Source organism: Liolophura sinensis, chromosome 7 (assembly GCF_032854445.1).
Source record: "Liolophura sinensis isolate JHLJ2023 chromosome 7, CUHK_Ljap_v2, whole genome shotgun sequence".
Classification (NCBI taxonomy): Eukaryota; Metazoa; Mollusca; class Polyplacophora; order Chitonida; family Chitonidae; genus Liolophura; species Liolophura sinensis.
Window position 1 is genome coordinate 875,599 of NC_088301.1, and position 20,179 is coordinate 895,777.

General features: G+C 40.3%; 2 protein-coding genes across 2 annotated transcripts; one reads left to right on the top strand and one right to left on the bottom strand.

Annotated features, from left to right (window-relative positions):
* Positions 1-884: 884 nt before the first annotated feature.
* LOC135470019 (alpha-1,3/1,6-mannosyltransferase ALG2-like) lies at positions 885-3,479 on the top strand. Its single transcript, XM_064748710.1, has 3 exons — positions 885-1,525; positions 2,017-2,214; positions 2,841-3,479. The coding sequence occupies exons 1-3, from the start codon at positions 1,030-1,032 to the stop codon at positions 3,353-3,355; spliced, it is 1,209 nt and encodes a 402-aa protein (XP_064604780.1). The 5' UTR covers positions 885-1,029; the 3' UTR covers positions 3,356-3,479.
* Positions 3,480-4,233: 754 nt separating this feature from the next.
* Positions 4,234-19,869, bottom strand: LOC135470017 (WD repeat-containing protein 70-like). The gene is made up of 16 exons (XM_064748709.1): positions 19,790-19,869; positions 19,334-19,423; positions 18,343-18,713; positions 17,344-17,403; positions 16,780-16,913; positions 15,320-15,473; positions 15,112-15,188; positions 14,263-14,440; positions 13,688-13,787; positions 11,444-11,528; positions 8,738-8,876; positions 7,962-8,062; positions 6,548-6,627; positions 5,724-5,840; positions 4,898-5,066; positions 4,234-4,342 (listed from the first exon to the last, which is right to left on the bottom strand). Exons 1-16 carry the CDS (start codon positions 19,815-19,817, stop codon positions 4,246-4,248), a joined length of 1,980 nt encoding a protein of 659 aa, XP_064604779.1. The 5' UTR covers positions 19,818-19,869; the 3' UTR covers positions 4,234-4,245.
* Between the last annotated feature and the right edge of the window lie 310 nt (positions 19,870-20,179).

Consider the following 20,179-nt stretch of genomic DNA (forward strand, 5'->3'; position numbering starts at 1 on the left):
ATAAGCCTATGAGTACATTTTGTATACTGGTAAACAACTTGGATTGGTATGAGAAGCTGGTAGTTATAAGGATCTTAATTCTCGGATCGTTTGAACTATATACATGTGGGAACGTAGTACGGCCCTAAAAATTTGCTCCAAAAGCTCACCTACAGAGGCAACCAAAGGTCATAGAATAATATTATACCATTGCGTTGAAACATATTTTTCTAGCCCCTCGAGAAGGACATCATCTTAATTACCTTTTAACAAACCTGTAAACAACTTTATAAGATCAACATAGTTTTCAGAATTAGGCCAAAAGCATGAATAACTTAATCATGGTCGAAATTTTAGCTCATTTACAGAATCGGTAATCATGGAGGTACATGCATGTTGGCCTAGAATAGTCCAGCTCCATCTGTTCATGATATGCATGTAAGCCCATACTGACACCTATAATAATAGCCATGTTGAGCTTAAATGTAACTTTACAAAGCAGCCACTGAATACCCTTTTACATCTTCACTCTAACAATCCACAGGGTGAATATTGCTAGTCGCGTAACCTTAGAGAGAGCAAATTTCTGACTAGATGAGCACACATGTAACAATACGTAGGCATCCGTCGAATGTTTTACTAGACGAGTTAAAAACACTAACTTCGGGATAACCTCCGAAATGACCAATATATATTGTTTAAGTTTTTATTTTTGAAGACACAGTGTATACTTGTTCTTGTGTATTAGTTATTTAATATTATTATTTGTCTCTCCTATCGCTCTTTTAAATCTTTGTGGGATGATGCTATAAGCTGTCTTCTTTTTCCGTGAGGATGAGCACATACGACTGTGTTCGGCTCGAAAAGACGTTGTGGGCATGCGCGTCATGTCAGTGCGTTTTATGTGATGTCAGATCCGGTGTACAAATTTTCCCAAGATTACCGATAATCAGCCACGCTGAGTTTCCACATTTCAGATGAGCGAATGTCTTGTTTGAATACCAGGACGAAGTTGGGCCTTAGTCCGTGCGGAGTTATTCACAGGACGCAATGGTTAAAGTGGTCTTTCTTCACCCAGATTTGGGAATCGGAGGCGCTGAACGAGCGGTCATCGACGCGGCACTCGCCTTGAAAAGTCGGCAACACAGGGTTGAGTTTGTGACATGTCATCATGATCCCAACCACTGTTTTCAGGAAACAAAAGACGGTAGTTTAAAAGTGACAGTAGTCGGGGACTGGCTACCCCGCAGTGTGTTCGGCCGCTGCATGGCTCTGTGCGCTTACATTCGCATGATTGTGGCCGCTTGCTACCTCGTCATGTTCAGCAGCATTCAGTACGACGTAATATTCTGCGATCAGATATCCGCCTGTATACCAGCCCTCACATTCAGTGGCAAGAAGGTGCTGTTTTACTGTCACTTTCCGGACATGCTGCTTACCAAACGACAAACATTCCTGAAGAGACTGTACCGAGGACCTATTGATTGGCTTGAAGAGAAGACTACTGGAATGGCAGACTGTGTGCTAGTCAACAGTAAATTTACAGGTGCTTACTCATTTTATGTAGAACCTATGCAGTGTGACGCATTAAACACAATGTCAATATGTGCAACACTCGCTAACGCTACGAAAATGAAGCTAATGAACTATGGGGGTGGCAGACACTGTATAACAGTGGTCGTAACGTGCTTAATTACATGCTGACATTGGGTCGAAGTAGTGATTCAGTAGACATTATATCAAGTGTAACTTTGATATGTAGCCTAAAAGTGTTGAAATATAAAAAATAAGTGGCGTCGGGGTGTGCACTTGTCGTCTTGAGTCAAGCAGACCTGTGCATTAGATGTGACAAATGAAAAGTTTATTGGATCTTATTCAATCAAATTTTGTGGTCAATTTGTGTTTAAACCCATGTATTTATCTCAAAATTTGTGTTTATATGATCATTTAAATGATGCTGTACAACTGCTTTATGTTTAAGTTCACCTGAATTTCTTCATTGTTCTTAAGAATTCCCTGTTATTTCCGATGTTTCAGCCACTGTCTTCAAGTCATCCTTTAAGTCCCTGTCTCATATCCAGCCTAAGGTGGTCTACCCAATTCCTGATTTTTCCGCCTTCCAAAAGCCAATAGATCCCCCAGGAGATCTCCTCCCTAAACAGGCAAGAGTGATTTTCCTGTCCATCAACCGATACGAGAGAAAGAAAAACTTAGGGCTGGCCATCCAGGCACTAGGTAAGTCTGAAAAGCTAGTCTGGCATCAGCCAGATTAAATTTTGGAGATTTGTTAAAATTATTGTATTCCTGATGTTTGCTAATTCATGAGATGTCCCATAGTTTGTTTATTGTAATAGTACAAATAAAATCAATGTGTAACGACAGCTTGGTAGTGGATAGTTCAAATAAAGTGACTTAAAAAAAATCTTCAAAAACACACTAACATCAAGTACAGGTATCCACATCCAGATGTTATAGAAAGTGTAGTATTAGTCACCAGGAAACAAATTTATCCTGCAAATACCCAACAGTTCTGTGCAGAAAACCGATGTATAGGTGAATGACTTCAGTGATGTGACCATCGTTGGACCCCATCAGTGAGAGATAACCTACTCAGCAGACACATTTGATGTCTGCAGGATTTGAGAATATATCTGTACCCCACATCACTGTTGTTGTCCATTGCAAAATCGGAGTATTTTGTCTGATGTGGGATAAAGTGCTTGTCATGGGGGATATAGACCATGATGGTCTTTTCGTTGGCTTAAAACCCCAAGATAATTGGAAGTACATGTGCATGCCCACCCAGTCAAGGTGTGTCAGAGGATCCATTGTAACATTTTTAATGCTATTATTTTTGTCAGCTAAACTTGAGGAAAAGCTAGGAAGTCTGGACAAAATCCACCTAGTAATGGCAGGAGGTTATGATGACCGAGTTGTGGAGAATGTGGAGCATTACACAGAACTGAGGAAACTGACCACAGATCTGAAGCTGGACGACCACGTGACGTTCCTAAGATCGTTTAGTGATACGGAGAAGCGAACTTTGCTGCATAACAGCTCCTGTCTCCTCTACACCCCAGACAAAGAGCACTTTGGGATTGTTCCTGTAGAGGCTATGTTCATGAAGTGTCCTGTGATAGCAGTGGCCAGTGGTGGGCCTCTGGAAACAGTAGCTGATGGTCAGACAGGCTACCTCTGTGAACAAAGCCCAGAGAGTTTTGCTGAAGCCATGGTGAAAATTACAACAGATGAAAAGCTCAAAGCCAAATTAGGGCAGGCAGGACATGACAGAGTCATAAAGATGTTTTCTTTTGATGCTTTCACCAAACAGCTGGACAGTATAATTAATGATCTTGTACCCAGTGTTAAGAGTTAAACCAACAATCGGTTGTGTGTGAAAACGGACATACAAGCCACAGAAAAGCAAGAATAATAAAGAGAGATGCAAATGTTATCAAATGTTATAAACAGTTATTTATTTTACTGGTAAGGTACCAACAAAAAGATGTCTTTCATGCAATGATATAACATTGATAGTAAAACCTGGTGTTCTTCATAAACATCTCCAGTTGTTTTGGAGAAGGATGAAATAAATTTATACTTTCAATAAATATCCTTTATCGATTGTAATTTTATTAGATTCTAATCTGGGTCCTGTTTCACAAGGAAATCATGGACTGATAAATTCACTGAGATGAACTTCTCCTTATGCCCGCTGTGGATGTGCATGGGCCCTGGGCTTTGCTCAGTTTCCTCTCGCCATCATACTGGCCGCAGTCATATAGGTGAAATATTCCTTAATATTGCATAAAACACCAATCAAATACATAAATCTAATAGATCCTTGTGCCAGTTTCAGTCTTTCAAACACGCACCATATCAGAGTTCATGCCAACAATGTACTTTAGTCTCTTTAATCGACTCTACGTACAAGGTTAGGTAGTAATATTTTAACCTATTTGTTTGGCACTGTTCATCCAGTAATTTGCTGACCAATAGTGTCTGTAGTACTCCAAACTCATATCTTCATCTGCTTTTTGAATTGCCTGTCTGAACATGTTAGATTCCTTAAAATGTAAGGAAAAATGCTTGCAACATGTTTTGAGACATATATCCCAGAAGTTGTTCCTAGGAATAGGGTATGCTGGCACAGCAGTGCATAGGCATGGGCCAGTGGCCAAATACAGAAGAACCTTTCTCAGTTACACATGATCCTAGCAACTGGTCCCTACATAAAAGTATCTGATTCATTCCATCACTAATCAATCACTGAGTGAGCTTTGCTTTTTTCCACAAAGGTTCTGTGTCTGTTTCTTCTTCCTCCTCCTCCTCCTCTTCCTGGAAAATCGCTTTTGGCTGAGTTCTGTAACAAGCCAAGGGAGACCACTCTGCGTCAGGCTAAGCTTGTTCGCTCATATGAATTACTTCCCTTCTTTAAAGCGTTATGGTTTCATTTTAGATTAGGCATACCCCCCAACTAATTTCAAATCGATAAAATTTCCTAATAAATTTTATGAAATGAGGGCAATATATCCTTGATCCAAGCACTTCCAACATGAAAGAATGTATGTGAAAAAATTTACTCGTGAAATATTAGCCCTCGAGATGTTAATATGGGTCTGCATTACACGCAATACATTTTAACACACAAGTGCAGTCACCCCTCAAAAATTACGCAGATCTATCTCTTACCAACATTATTACTATTATTTTAGAACAGTCAAAATAAATCACCATTCACAAAATATCGACCTCTGTGCACATGTTGCCTTTCAAATTCACTGATATTTACTGTTTTTATCCTGGTAAGTACAGAAAATTTGACTTGATTAGCAAATATTTTTTTTAAGATTTTTTTGTCAAAAATAGATAACCTCTTAAAGCATATAGAAATGATAATTTAGCAAATTGGCCAAACCTTGCGTAGGCAGGAGCTATCCAGTAGGGGTTCTCGGAGGCCTCCTTGGCATGCCGCAGAATGGCATTCCTGGGGTCCTTATCGGCAGCATCTGGCTTCCTCAGCACCAATTGCTGGACAACGTACTGTGACAAAGTGGCTCCCTTAGCTCCCACTCGGCCTCCCTCCCCTGGGGGAAACATACAAAATACCATTCACAACTACTCCCATAACATGAACAGCACAGGTAGAATAGCCTGAAGGACTATCTGAAAACCAACATAATTTCCATGTACCATACAAAAAGGTTGTATACTGATTTCATACATGCCACCGGCCCGGATAGCACAGTTGGTAGAGCGTCCGCTTCGGGACCGGTAGATCCAGGATCAATCCTTGGTCGAGTCACACCTAAGACTTTAAAAGAGGAAGTTGTAACTTCCTCGCTTGGCGTTCAGCATGAAGGGGATAGTGCAACGACTGGATGACCCGTATCAGTATAATGGCTCGGGCGGGGCGGCTTACTTGCCTTCGGTAAGTCGTCTCAGTGATGCAGCACTAAATAAAAGAGCGGTGGAAATCCGTCCTGCAACAAGGAGGCACATTACACGTGCATGCACCCTAATGATTCCTTCGTCGTCATATGACTGAAAAATTGTTGAGAACGACGTTAAACCCCAAGCACTCACTCACTCATACATGCCCTTATGCAGCATTTCATATTTTATAAGCAACATACATGCATACTATGTTTTTTTTTCAGACAAGAGTCCTTGAGAATGAGTGTTAACAACCCAAACACGTGCTGATGTGCATGTTCAAGTCAGATAATTAATTCTGAACAGACCTGGACCGGTGACTGGCAATTCTGGTCTTCGACTCTTGACTGGATCTTTCCGTAACTTCTCCTCTGTCTTCCTTGTACTGGTAGGCCGGCCTTCTCGGTACATTGGCAAGGCATAAGCTGTGAATAGAAATAAGGAATTTTCTTAAGAAAACATTATACTTGTTGATATTCAGAATGAAATACACAGTTACTACTCACTGGTCAAACCTGTGAACTCCATACTTTCTGTCAATCTCAACACAAACTAAATGTAACTTTGCCAAGACAGCAGCAAGTGCTGATCTACATACATGTAGTTCATTTTTATACTGGAAGGTCAGCATCGCCATGACATGGCTGAAATATTCTGCCAAACCAAAGAGCCTGGAAGTCTTACTTTCACAATACAAGATCTCTAACAGCTCAAATAATAATCAGGTCAAAGTCAGAACAAAACGGCCATGATTTTACCAAAAATGGACAAAATGGGCCAAAACTCAAACTTGGTGAACTCATTTGACAAGTTCCGACTCAGTTCAGGATGATAAAACGTTATGAAAAAAAAATCTGGAAAACTGTTTCGTGGTTCACAAATGCATAGACAGATGAGAGGTAAACCATACCAGCATTAATAAGATGCCAGATGAAATTTGTTAAGTTTTATCACAGGAAAAACATCGACCATAGCACCAGTAAAGTATGCCTGCATACAGCTAGAAACTACAAAATTAAAAAAAAGAAAGAAAAAATTCCCTACATGAGTCAGAAACTGGAGATTTGGGCTTTATAAATACATGTACTGTATCAGTCTGAATGGCTTGAGTAGTTGTCAGTGCAGCACTCACGTGTTATGATGTGTTTGTCTGCCATGACCTCCACATGCTTGGTCTTCCTCTTTGTCTTCACCACACACAGCATGGCACCTCTGCACATGGACAATCACAGGTAGATTTAAATAATACTAGGGCACCAGTAACCTATAATAGTACTGAACTAATAGGAGAGAACCAGTACAACCTCCTCTACCGAGAGCATGTATGTATACTGTATCTAGTACACTGTGCGTCCACATGGTCTTGTACACCTTCAATCAGACAGCAAATTGTCTTAGCATGTGTTGTGAATAGTGCACCACCATTATCAGAGGCTAAAAGAGACTACAAAAGAACATCCTTCCAACATGAATATGAGTATATGTCCCACTTTCCCACTCCCACAGCCCACCATATAAACCCTGTAGGAAAATGTCCACCACAGACTCCTCCCAGGATCATACCATATGGTAGTGCTTCACTCTCACAGCCCACCACATAAACCATACAGGACAATGCTCACCTCTGACTGTTCTTAGGATCATAGTACAGCTTCATCTTCCCACTCCCACAGCCCACCACATAAACCATACAGGACAATGCTCACCTCTGACTGTTCTTAGGATCATAGTACAGCTTCATCTTCCCACTCCCACAGCCCACCACATAAACCATACAGGACAATGCTCACCTCTGACTCTTCTTAGGATCATAGTACAACTTCACCTTCCCACTCCCACAGCCCACCACATAAACCATACAGGACAATGCTCACCTCTGACTGTTCTTAGGATCATAGTACAGTTTCATCTTCCCACTCCCACAGCCCATCACATAAACAGCACAGGACAATGCTCACCTCTGACTGTTCTTAGGATCATAGTACAGCTTCATCTTCCCACTCCCACAGCCCATCACATAAACAGCACAGGACAATGCTCACCTCTGACTGTTCTTACAATCATAGTACAACTTCACCTTCCCATTCCCACAGCCCACCACACAAACCCTATAGGGCAATGCTCACCTCTGACTCTTCTTAGGATCATAGTACAGTTTCACCTTCCCATTCCCACAGCCCACCACACAAACCCTATAGGGCAATGCTCACCTCTGACTCTTCTTAGGATCATAGTACAGCTTCACCTTCCCATTCCCACAGCCCACCACACAAACCCTATAGGGCAATGCTCACCTCTGACTCTTCTTAGGATCATAGTACAACTTCACCTTCCCACTCCCACAGCCCATCACATAAACAGCACAGGACAATGCTCACCTCTGACTGTTCTTAGGATCATAGTACAGTTTCATCTTCCCATTCCCACAGCCCACCACACAAACCCTATAGGGCAATGCTCACCTCTGACTCTTCTTAGGATCATAGTACAGCTTCACCTTCCCACTCCCACAGCCCACCACATAAACTCTACAGGACAATGCTCACCTCTGACTCTTCTTAGGATCATAGTACAACTTCACCTTCCCATTCCCACAGCCCACCACAATCTGGTTCAGTTTGGGGTGCCAGACACAGCGCACAACACTCTGCAAATTATCAACAGCGCATATAATTTATAAGTACAGTGTAGTGGCTGGGACATAACTATGACATCATATTTCAGCACTTTATTAGTTTTATTCTATGTTTTTCAACCTACTTGTATATTTCGTAACACTTATTGGCAGAATGTACATGTACAAAACATTAGTATGTAGTTAGCCAAAGATGACAGCCATAACAACCTGGGAACAGTTGTGGGTTTCCCCAGGACTCTGCCCGGTTTCCTCCCACCACAATGCTGGCCATTGTCGTGTGGGTTTCCCCCGGGCTCTTCCCAGTTTCCTCCCATCATAATGCTGGTCGCTGTCCTGTGGGTTTCCCCCGGGCTCTGCCCAGTTTCCTCCCACCATAATGCTGGCCACTGTCATATAACTGAAATATTCTTGAAAACTGCGTAAAACACCAATCAAATAAATAAACAGACAAACATTACTGTAACATTTACCAGGGTATAATCAAGTACATGTATTACATGTAATAAGTGATAATCTTTATAGTAAGATTAATGAAAAGAACTGTAAAACCAGGCCTTGCAATCATCATTCACCTATAAACAACTTAATTAACTCCACTAACTCTCTAGGTCACCTTCATATAAACAAAATATCCCTGAGTACGGCCTATCCACACCAATCAAATAAATAAATAAATAGACTCACTGAAGTGGTGACATCCATAGAATGAGCAATATCTAGAGTCTCTCTATCCAGAAACACAAGTTTTCCTGCTGCTTCGTTCTTCTTCACAGATAAGCCAGTAACAACCAGCCTGTCATCAGGGCTGAACAAACAGTCTGTCCTGTAATCAAGGCAGATACAATATGAACACCAGGTCCACACCCATGTACTATCAGTAAAACTACATGTAGTATGTACGAACACCAGGTACACACCCGTGTGTTATCAGTACAACTACATGTAGTATGTATGAACACCCGGTGCACACCCGTGTGTTATCAGTACAACTACATGTAGTATGTATGAACACCCGGTGCACACCCGTGTGTTATCAGTACAACTACATGTAGTATGTATGAACACCAGGTGCACACCCGTGTGTTATCAGTACAACTACATGTAGTATGTATGAACACCCGGTGCACACCCGTGTGTTATCAGTACAACTACATGTAGTATGTATGAACACCAGGTGCACACCCGTGTGTTATCAGTAAAACTACATGTAGTATGTATGAACACCAGGTGCACACCCGTGTGTTATCAGTACAACTACATGTAGTATGTATGAACACCCGGTGCACACCCGTGTGTTATCAGTACAACTACATGTAGTATGTATGAACACCAGGTGCACACCCGTGTGTTATCAGTACAACTACATGTAGTATGTATGAACACCCGGTGCACACCCGTGTGTTATCAGTACAACTACATGTAGTATGTATGAACACCCGGTGCACACCCGTGTGTTATCAGTACAACTACATGTAGTATGTATGAACACCCGGTGCACACCCGTGTGTTATCAGTACAACTACATGTAGTATGTATGAACACCAGGTGCACACCCGTGTGTTATCAGTACAACTACATGTAGTATGTATGAACACCCGGTGCACACCCGTGTGTTATCAGTACAACTACATGTAGTATGTATGAACACCAGGTGCACAACCGTGTGTTATCAGTACAACTACATGTAGTATGTACGAACACCAGGTACACACCCGTGTGTTATCAGTACAACTACATGTAGTATGTATGAACACCAGGTGCACACCCGTGTGTTATCAGTACAACTACATGTAGTATGTATGAACACCAGGTGCACAACCGTGTGTTATCAGTACAACTACATGTAGTATGTATGAACACCAGGTACACACCCGTGTGTTATCAGTACAACTACATGTAGTATGTATGAACACCAGGTGCACACCCGTGTGTTATCAGTACAACTACATGTAGTATGTATGAACACCAGGTGCACAACCGTGTGTTATCAGTACAACTACATGTAGTATGTATGAACACCAGGTACACACCCGTGTGTTATCAGTACAACTACATGTAGTATGTATGAACACCAGGTACACACCCGTGTGTTATCAGTACAACTACATGTAGTATGTATGAACACCTGGTGCACACCCCTGTGTTATCAGTACAACTACATGTAGTATGTATGAACACCAGGTGCACACCCGTGTGTTATCAGTACAACTACATGTAGTATGTATGAACACCAGGTGCACAACCGTGTGTTATCAGTACAACTACATGTAGTATGTATGAACACCAGGTACACACCCGTGTGTTATCAGTACAACTACATGTAGTATGTATGAACACCAGGTGCACACCCGTGTGTTATCAGTACAACTACATGTAGTATGTATGAACACCAGGTCCACACCCGTGTGTTATCAGTACAACTACAGGTAGTATGTATGAACACCAGGTCCACACCCGTGTGTTATCAGTACAACTACATGTAGTATGTATGAACACCCGGTGCACACCCGTGTGTTATCAGTACAACTACATGTAGTATGTATGAACACCTGGTGCACACCCGTGTGTTATCAGTACAACTACATGTAGTATGTATGAACACCCGGTACACACCCGTGTGTTATCAGTACAACTACATGTAGTATGTACGAACACCAGGTCCACACCCGTGTGTTATCAGTACAACTACATGTAGTATGTATGAACACCAGGTCCACACCCGTGCGTTATCAGTACAACTACATGTAGTATGTATGAACACCCGGTACACACCCGTGCGTTATCAGTACAACTACATGTAGTATGTATGAACACCAGGTACACACCCGTGCATTATCAGTACAACTACATGTAGTATGTATGAACACCAGGTGCACACCCGTGCATTATCAGTACAACTACATGTAGTATGTATGAACACCAGGTACACACCCGTGTATTATCAGTACAACTACATGTAGTATGTATGAACACCCGGCACACATCCACGTGTTATCAGTACAACTACATGTAGTATGAGGTGGTATGTACATGTAATGTAGCTGTAAATTTTGTTAACTCCTGATAATGCATGCTCACAGATTGTGCTCTCAAAAAAAATCAGTAATCATAGACAATAACTTGAGAAGCAATATTAAGCATATTATACTATATCTCCCATTTAGTCACAAACAGATACAGCTTCAGTTGTAAAAGCTTTTTTCTACATTGAACAACAAGGCTAACCATGCGTTCAAATTTATGACTGACTCTTAGAGAACACCAATGAAATAAATCTACATTAGAATATAGAACTGTGCACAATTTTAAGTTGATCACAAAGCTCATTTACAAACACTGCCAGCTTTTCTCAAATAAACGAAATGCCAGAAGTACTGGCTGAAAACTTACATGGGGAAATAATTACACAAATTTTGTTTCACTCGGAGTGGCTGCTTAAAATTTCTGATGTCCCATAATTTCAGGGTGTCATCACCTAAAAAGCAGACAAAGGCAACATCTGAACAAATGAAAAATTAAATCTGTAAATTTAGAGCACAGAATGTAATGTAGGTAATTTTATATATTTATAGAATTGCCAATTGTGCCTCAGACATGTCCACACCCATGTCAGGTGATAGACAGTGAGAGGGTACTTTTACATGCATTAGTACTACACCAATAATCATGGTTAGGTACTGAAAGTTTACAATCACCTCAAAATTAAAGAATCACAAGGGACCCTCCACATAAATAGTTTGCTTCAGGTTCGGTTAAAACAAATTAAATGAATGAACACTCAAACAATGGGTGTCAAGTTCATTCGATTTTTTTCCTTGCAACAGGATACGACCCAGCTGTGTTTATCTTTCCTACATCACACTTTCACAACGCAGTAAATTATATACCAAATTAAGTAACACATCACTTTTTATTTTAGCTTTCTCACCTTTTAGTTACTTTGTTAAAAAAATGTAATGTATCCAATCAGTCGATTGTTAATAATAACAACTCTCCCTTAAACATGAATAAAGCTTGCAAAAAAAAGAAAATGCCCTTGAGGGTAAAACAATTGTGCCTGACTACAAAACAGGCTTCCCTGTAGTGGTCACGTGTCTACTTTGGCTGAAGAATGACATGAAACAACTCATTCTCAAGAATGGGGAGGTTGGGGAGTCTCATGGGGAGGGCATGAATTGGCCGAAAATTATTTAACTTTTTTAATTATTTAACTTATCAAATGGCACACACAGACCACATACATTTCATATGACACCTGCAACCTGGGACAGGTGAGGTTCTGAAAGGTATCCCTCAATCGCTGAGACAACGTGATGTCTGTCCTTACAATGTCTGCAGTAAATTTAGCGCAGAATTGCCAATATGTAACACAGATGCGTATGAACTAATTATTTTAAAATTATGCTCGAAGATATGAATAATGTAGTTATGTATAACAAATTCCAGCGAATACTTCACCTACGCTCCCACCCCTTGGAAGCCTCACTCAATTACTTCAGACTTGGATTGAACTGAAGATACTTTTCACAAGGATGAGAGTGACACAAACTATACAATGTGTATGGATTACAAAATCTGCTAAATATTTCAGAAATTATTAGCAGATAACAAATACACAACAAAGAGCATGATTAAAATATTATTAATAAGACTTAAGACATAAGCTGGAAGTTGACAGCTAGTATGTACATGTATCCTGCAGAAATTTGTAAGTAGCTTTTGGTAATCATCTCTACTGGTACACTGGTACGCCTACCTCTAAATATTTGGTTTCACCAAGACTTGGTGTGAGTACATGCTGACACCTGTTTAGAATCTTACATATGACAATGAAAACTTTTAATCAGCGGGAAGCAGAGCTCATCAGCAGGAGTCATCAACACCTGCACGACAGCCTTGGCCACATCCAAAGTCGCAAAGATGTATAAAATATTTTACATTAAATGCCTTAAATATTCTTGATTAGATCTTAAGCTAAGATTTGCCCAAATCTGGACAAAAGCCCATTGCACCATATAGCAGTCAGCACTCGACATCGGCTTTTACAAAACCTCCAGTGCTACTGCAGGATGTAGCATAACTGGACAGTGGACACAAAAGTAGGCCTGTTTTAGATATAGGCAGGACTACATACTGTACGTCCGACCACATAATTAGGTCTATATACTTAACACCGTCAAAATATGTAAGTGCGAAACTTGTGCCTTGTGGGAAAAGGTTTCACAAGTGGAGCCACTGTTGCTGTTCAGATTTGTTATATAAAGTAGACTGGCACTGATAGCCACTTTACCAATTGCCGGTTTACACAACGATGTTTAAATGTGGCCGACCGATGTGGGGAATCCTTTGATTCCTTTAAATCGTTTAAACCGAATGGAAGGGCGTAGCTTGGATTTGTTTTTTTGGGAGAGAAAACATAAACGAATGCAAATGATTTATGGGGAAGGTCCCTAACATAACTCATTCCACATCGTTTCTAAGATGTGATAAGAACAGATAATTTATTCCCAATGCCTCTGACACTATTCACTGAGATATGAACACCATTTTCCTACAGGTCAAACTATGCTTATGCCCTAACAATTTACTAAAACTTCAGAATCTCCACAGCACAAATGTTGTCATCATGCTTACCTCCCCTTGAGGCTAAGACTTTTCCATCATAAGAGAATTTCAATGATGACGTGTCACTGCCGTTCATGTGAGCATTTCTATTCTTCAAAGCCACATTTACCTAGAGAAAGAGAAACAGAAACAGAAAATATTACAACCCTGTACAAACACAGAAGGTTCTGGTCATTACAGCAACAACATGGATATTATCATCCTTTTCCAGACATTCCAAAGCTCACAGAAATTGTTGCGCTTAAAAATGAGATCTTGCTGGCCAAGTATAATCAATGGTGTCACACAATAGAATACAGTCTCCACTGGAAGATGACTGACCCATAAATTTGACAGCTGCCAATTTTGGTAAAAGTACAATGTACAGCACCAATCAAGCAAGTGGTGCCAGTTAATGGAGATGTGAGAACACCCAGAGACAAGTCCTCATGGAATTAAAAAATATTCCTTCTCCCCATTACTATGGTAAATAAAACAATTCTTGTTTTCTTGTCCTAGTGACGATGTTGTGACTTAAATTAAATGCCATTAAAGACTTGTAAAATGTTTAAGGTATAACATGTATGTTTTAGCCCTAAACTCACAAAAAACCTGCTATGTTCCCAGATCTGTATGGATCCATCCTGGCACGCTGCAGCCACATATCGCCCATCGTTACTGTACGTGCACGTTGTGGGAATTGTCTTCCTGCCCTGCTGGGACTTTGTCTTGATTATATTCTTATGTTTACGCTCCTGATTCACATCCCATAACCTCACTGTTCTTCAAGACAGAACACGGAAACAGAACACACTTACATGTAAGCTTTACTCTGAAAAAGTGAGGCGATCGTAAGTGAGGGGATCGTAAGTGAGGTGATCGTAAGTGAGGTGATCATAAGTGAGAGGATCGTAAGTGAGGGGATCGTTCTAAACAGAAGTCTTCAAACTACATTTGAATCTGTATAATTTTTGCAACTTCTCTGAACAATACCTGGCATGATAAACATCCTGCGTTAGGGAATAGAAAAATTAAATTGTACAAGTTTACTTCAACTTGTATAAATGTTTATGGGACTGAATCGCACATCATTTGAAAAGTCACGTAAAGCACAGCGTTAACCTGAAAGACACTCACACAGAGTTAACCTTAAGGACACTCACACAGAGTTAACCTTAAGGACACTCACACAGCGTTAACCTGAAAGACACTCACATAGGGTTAACCTGAAAGACACCCACACAGCGTTAACCTTAAGGACACTCACACAGCGTTAACCTGAAAGACATTCACACAGAGTTTGCCTGAAAGTACATTTCTCTCCCATTTTATAAGATTTTTCACAAAACTTCACTTTCACTACAGAACAGTCATATTTTAAATGACTCTTCAATAGTGACAACAAGCAATTCTCATTCAGAGATTCAGTACTGTTATCAACTTATATTTCTCACCCATCATTTGCACATGTGAGAAATTCCTCCTTGATTTTCGGATTCCAGCAGCCGGAGTTCAACATGGCTGTGTGGCCCTGAAAACAAAACAGCAGTCCTGTGTAAAAACTACTCGCTATATTACATAGAGTTGAGAATTACAGGTGTTTCTATATATAGCACAATCTCCATCTGAGAAATACACTTGAGTCAGTGAGAGCCCCCTCACCTTGGTACTGGCCATATCCACCAGGTACTGGTCTCCTTTCACACACTCCATCTTCTCAAAGCCGTCTCGGTCTATGACCTTAGCCTGTGAGTTGCCAGCCACAACAAGAATGACCTCTCCAGTAGGGCTGTACTCAAGGGTTTTGATCTGGTGACTGAATTACACAAGACGTATCAGACACAAGACGTATCAGGTACAAGCCATATCACACACAAGACGTATCAGGTACAAGACATATCACACACAAGATGTATCAGACACAAGACATATCAAACACAAGATGTATCACACACAAGACATATCACACACAAGACGTATCAGGTACAAGACGAATCACACACAAGACGTATCACACACAAGATGTATCAGACACAAGACATATCACACACAAGATGTATCAGACACAAGACATATCAAACACAAGATGTATCACACACATGACGTATCACACACAAGACATATCACACACAAGACATATCAGACACAAGACATATCACACACAAGATGTATCACACAGAAGACGTATCACACACAAGACGTATCAGACACAAGATGTATCACACACAAGATGTATCACACACAAGACGTATCAGGTACAAGACGAATCACACACAAGACGTATCACACACAAGACGTATCACACACAAGATGTATCAGACACAAGACATATCACACACAAGATGTATCAGACACAAGACGTATCAGATACAAGACGTATCACACACAAGACATATCACACACAAGACGTATCACACACAAGACATATCAGGTACAAGACGAATCACACACAAGACGTATCACACACAAGACATATCACACACAAGACATATCACACACAAGATGTATCAGACACAAGACATCACACACAAGATGTATCAGACACAAGACGTATCAGACACAAGACATATCACACACAAGGCATATCACACACAAGACGTATCACACACAAGATGTATCACACACAAGACGTATCAGACACAAGATGTAACAGACACAAGACGTATCAGGTACAAGACGTATCACACACATGACGTATCAGACACAAGACGTATCAGACACAAGACGTATCACGTACAAGACGTATCAGGTACAAGACGTATCAGACACAAGACGTATCAGACACAAGATGTATCAGGTACAAGATATATCAGACACAAGATGTATCAGACACAAGACATATCAAACACAAGATGTATCACACACAAGACGTGTCACACATAAGTGATATCAAATGCAACAAAGGAATCTTTCAATACACAATAAAGTGGAAGCTCTAAAAATTTGGCTTTTTGTAAACATTTACTACTGTGTCGGTTACTTAAAAAACACTACAAATGTTTCCATGAAAATCACAAAATACAAGCAATCCTACGTACGTGTACGCAAAGATATCAAACAGACAAAAAACTACGACCTGGTTTAGGCATTTAATGTAACAGTAGTTATGGTTGACCACCTACCATTCACAAGGACGCAGCTGTCTGAAGGACTTAAAAGAGCTATCCATGCCAGCAAAGTCCCAAAATTTGACATTGTAGTCAAACCCTCCTGTGACAAGACGAGCTCCAGACGGGTCCAGGGCAAGAGCAGATACCTAAAAAGATAACAATAGTGTTTAGGTCTAGCTGGGAGAAACATCCATTGTCTTTCATAAATGGGCAGTTATCTCCCCTGAAGTACTGTCAAAATGTAATACTGGAACTGAAAGTACACCACATTCATCAGATGCCATGTGGAGAGCAGGGTCTCACCCTAAAACGTAACTGAAACATTTACGATCTAAGCTTCTTCTCTTCTTTATAGGGCATCAAAAGAGTTTTTAATGGCATAAGGAAAAAAGTCTAAACACTTGAACATCATAATTTAGACAACTGATCTATCATCTATGTCCTTTACTTTATTTTGAAACTATCATGGCCGATTTATTGGGGATGTCGGAGCTATTGCAATTTTGTCCTTGTTTTCCATTTATTTCATTGATTCATTCTGTACTCAATACTATTTCAGAACATCTGACCACTTACTGTTTTGTCCCCATGATCCAGCTCTGTCTCGTGACTTTCTGGAATACGACTTGTTAGGCCCTGGACAGACAAGGAAAATAACAAGTAACTACATTCTGTAGTACACTGCTACAAACCATCTTCCTGTCAGCAACATTAATACTTACTTTAGGCTTCGTAATCACCTTTGCTTTACTGTACATATCAAAGTCTTAGGAAACCTACTCTTTTGACAACCGATGACATTAAGGCATGCATACTTCCACCAGGGCATTTTCAACCAATCATTGATCGTCCCTTTCAAGTGTGTATTTCCTTGGTTCAAAGGACGTGCGCATTTGGATCCAATTTATTCCTTGAGGCAACATTATACAGTAATAAGCAGAGCTATGAACAGTGATCGATGGGCTTTCACTGAAACGAACAGGCAGCAGAAAATCAAAGCCGATCAATGTAGACTATGTTGTTGTCATTTTGCCATTAATTTCTACCAAGCCTACTTGGCCTCAAAATGACCGTCCCCCTACAACCCTTAACACGTCGATGTGCAGGGACATATTATGCGCAAGCACATTAACACCTAGCTGTGAAAAAAATTTATTTCATACACCGCATACTTCTCACGACAGCTACATCCCATGTTGTTTTGAACTTCTGTCAGTGTCAATAACAAAGGTTATTAGACCATGAATCATGCGTACTTCTAAAGGAAAGTTCAGAGTTTTGAAGAGTTAATATAGCTCAGTAAATGTCAGACATCGCTCGCTTGATTACATGAAGATGCTATAAACGAACCTGAGAGGAACCATAAAACAAGAATTCATAACCTTTTTTTTTTCTCATTAAACACAGTGGCCTTCAATTACAGCTGGCCTGCCTTACATTAAGTCAGCAGCAAATGCCATAAGAAGCTAGGATATTTAACAAAGAAGACCAATGGTGTTGAAATGGTTCCTAAGTCAATTCCATGACTGTCATTAAATGGCTGGAAGTTTGCCATCTTAAGAGTTTTTGTCTTACCTCCTCCTCCTCCTCTTCACTATCCCCATCTTCATCCTCATCCTCACCCCTCTCTCTCTGTATGGACACTGCCCCTGACTGCCCTCTGCCTCCCTCCACACTCTTTCCATGGGACCTCTTCAGAGTGTGACCGCTCGAGTCAGGGGCCTTAAAGCCTGGGGGTAGTGGAGGACCCACCATGTCATCTTCAGGTGCCTCTGTCCGGCCAGTGGCTTTCTGTGCAGGTTTGGTACCTGGTGGAAGGGGAGGACCAATCATTTCATCCTCAGAGACACTGGAGTCTGAACCAGAGTCACTCTCAGAGTCAGATCCGCTACTGCTCGATGAGCTGGGCCCTTTGCCAGTTTTTACTGTGTCTTCTTTGTCTTCATCTGAAAAATGTGTTTGATTGATGTTTAACGCCATTATATACCCAAAACTTTTCACTTACAAGACAGTAATCAGGTTTTTGGTCAGAACAACCCAGAGTGCGCAGAATAAACCATTATCATTTCCTAAGCACCTGTCACACTGCCTTAGACTTGCACGCAAAACTACGGCAACAGTAGTGAGAGATTTGTGACCTCAATGATCTTGGGCCTATTAGCTGAGAAAAACAGAACCGAAAGTATCCAATGAGCCAGCAAGAAATTAATGTCTTTAGGAAAAGTATAAATCTTTATAAAACTATTTCATACAATCACAGAATGAAAAATAAACCAAGGAATGCTAACCCACTGCTTTTCATTTCATGTAGTCAAAGCCCTTTACAAAAGTGTATTATTAAAATTATGTTTAGAAACCTTCCATAAGAATGAGCATATATGCACTATGAGTGCTGGGGTTTAATGTTATACTTTGCAACTTTTCAGTAATATGACAACGAAGGAGTCTTTAGAGTAGGACTCTGCTGAAGGTGATGGGTTATCACTGCAAAGTGACAAATAAAACTATTCAAGTAGATCAGTCCTATAATCTATAAAATAGTATGTTGTAAGCATAATTCTTTTACCTAGTGATGGCTGTGATCTCTCCATGGCTGTTTTCTTGGCCTCCTCAAACATAGCCATGAAATCAAACGTCCGTGCTTTCTTTTTACTGCCTGACAATGTAAACAATAAGTCCAAATAACTCAAACACAAGTACTATGATAAGACTAATATTCACAGAGACAGTGATAACGTTGCTCTACATGCTTGGTGAGCATGATGTTTTCATAAACTTCACCCACCTCAGAAAATCTTTTTGTGACTAGAAATGTCCATGCGTTGGCCTGTTTTTATATTTACAGTGCACCTATTGTCTAATCTTAAACTATCTATATACTGTGATACATGTGTGTAATTGGAATAGCGATACTGTGATATTTCATTCCTCAATGCTACAAATATTTTTATCCAGTAATACCTTATTGAAGACATCTTTGTATGTAAATAACTCCAAAAAGCAAACAAGGTAACTTTCTTACCATCTTGTGTTGGGTCTTTATCAGCCATACTTTACTGTTCAATACTGGCTCAAAGGTGGTTGAAAAGGGGCAATTCCTTCTGCAAAAGAGATACTGATATAATGATGGTATTAAAAATAAGTTTTATTACCACTGAAAAAGTCTTCAAAATGACATTGTCAGGTTACACAGACATTTGTCCACAGCATTTCTATACCTTTCAATTAAAGCTTTGAATTCCTGGACGTGTTTAATTCATTGTTTGATGGTGGCCTAATGCTATACTCCTGGATGAATCACTCTTGACATGTGTTTAATTCATTGTTTGATGGTGGCCTAATGCCATACTCCTGGATGAATCACTCTTGACATGTGTTTAATTCATTGTTTGATGGTGGCCTAATGCTATGC

Bases quoted from the DNA above. Each gene is read 5' to 3' on its own strand.
- LOC135470019 (XM_064748710.1), top strand. From the start codon at position 1,030: ATGGTTAAAGTGGTCTTTCTTCACCCAGATTTGGGAATCGGAGGCGCT. The intron at 1,526-2,016 runs GTGCTTACTCAT...CCGATGTTTCAG, and splicing joins AGTCAACAGTAAATTTACAG to CCACTGTCTTCAAGTCATCC. The intron at 2,215-2,840 runs GTAAGTCTGAAA...TATTTTTGTCAG, and splicing joins GCTGGCCATCCAGGCACTAG to CTAAACTTGAGGAAAAGCTA.
- LOC135470017 (XM_064748709.1), bottom strand. From the start codon at position 19,817: ATGGCTGATAAAGACCCAACACAAGATG. The intron at 15,189-15,319 runs GTGAGGGGGCTC...TTTTGTTTTCAG, and splicing joins TGGATATGGCCAGTACCAAG to GGCCACACAGCCATGTTGAA. The intron at 5,841-6,547 runs GTGAGTGCTGCA...TTCTATTCACAG, and splicing joins AGACAAACACATCATAACAC to CTTATGCCTTGCCAATGTAC.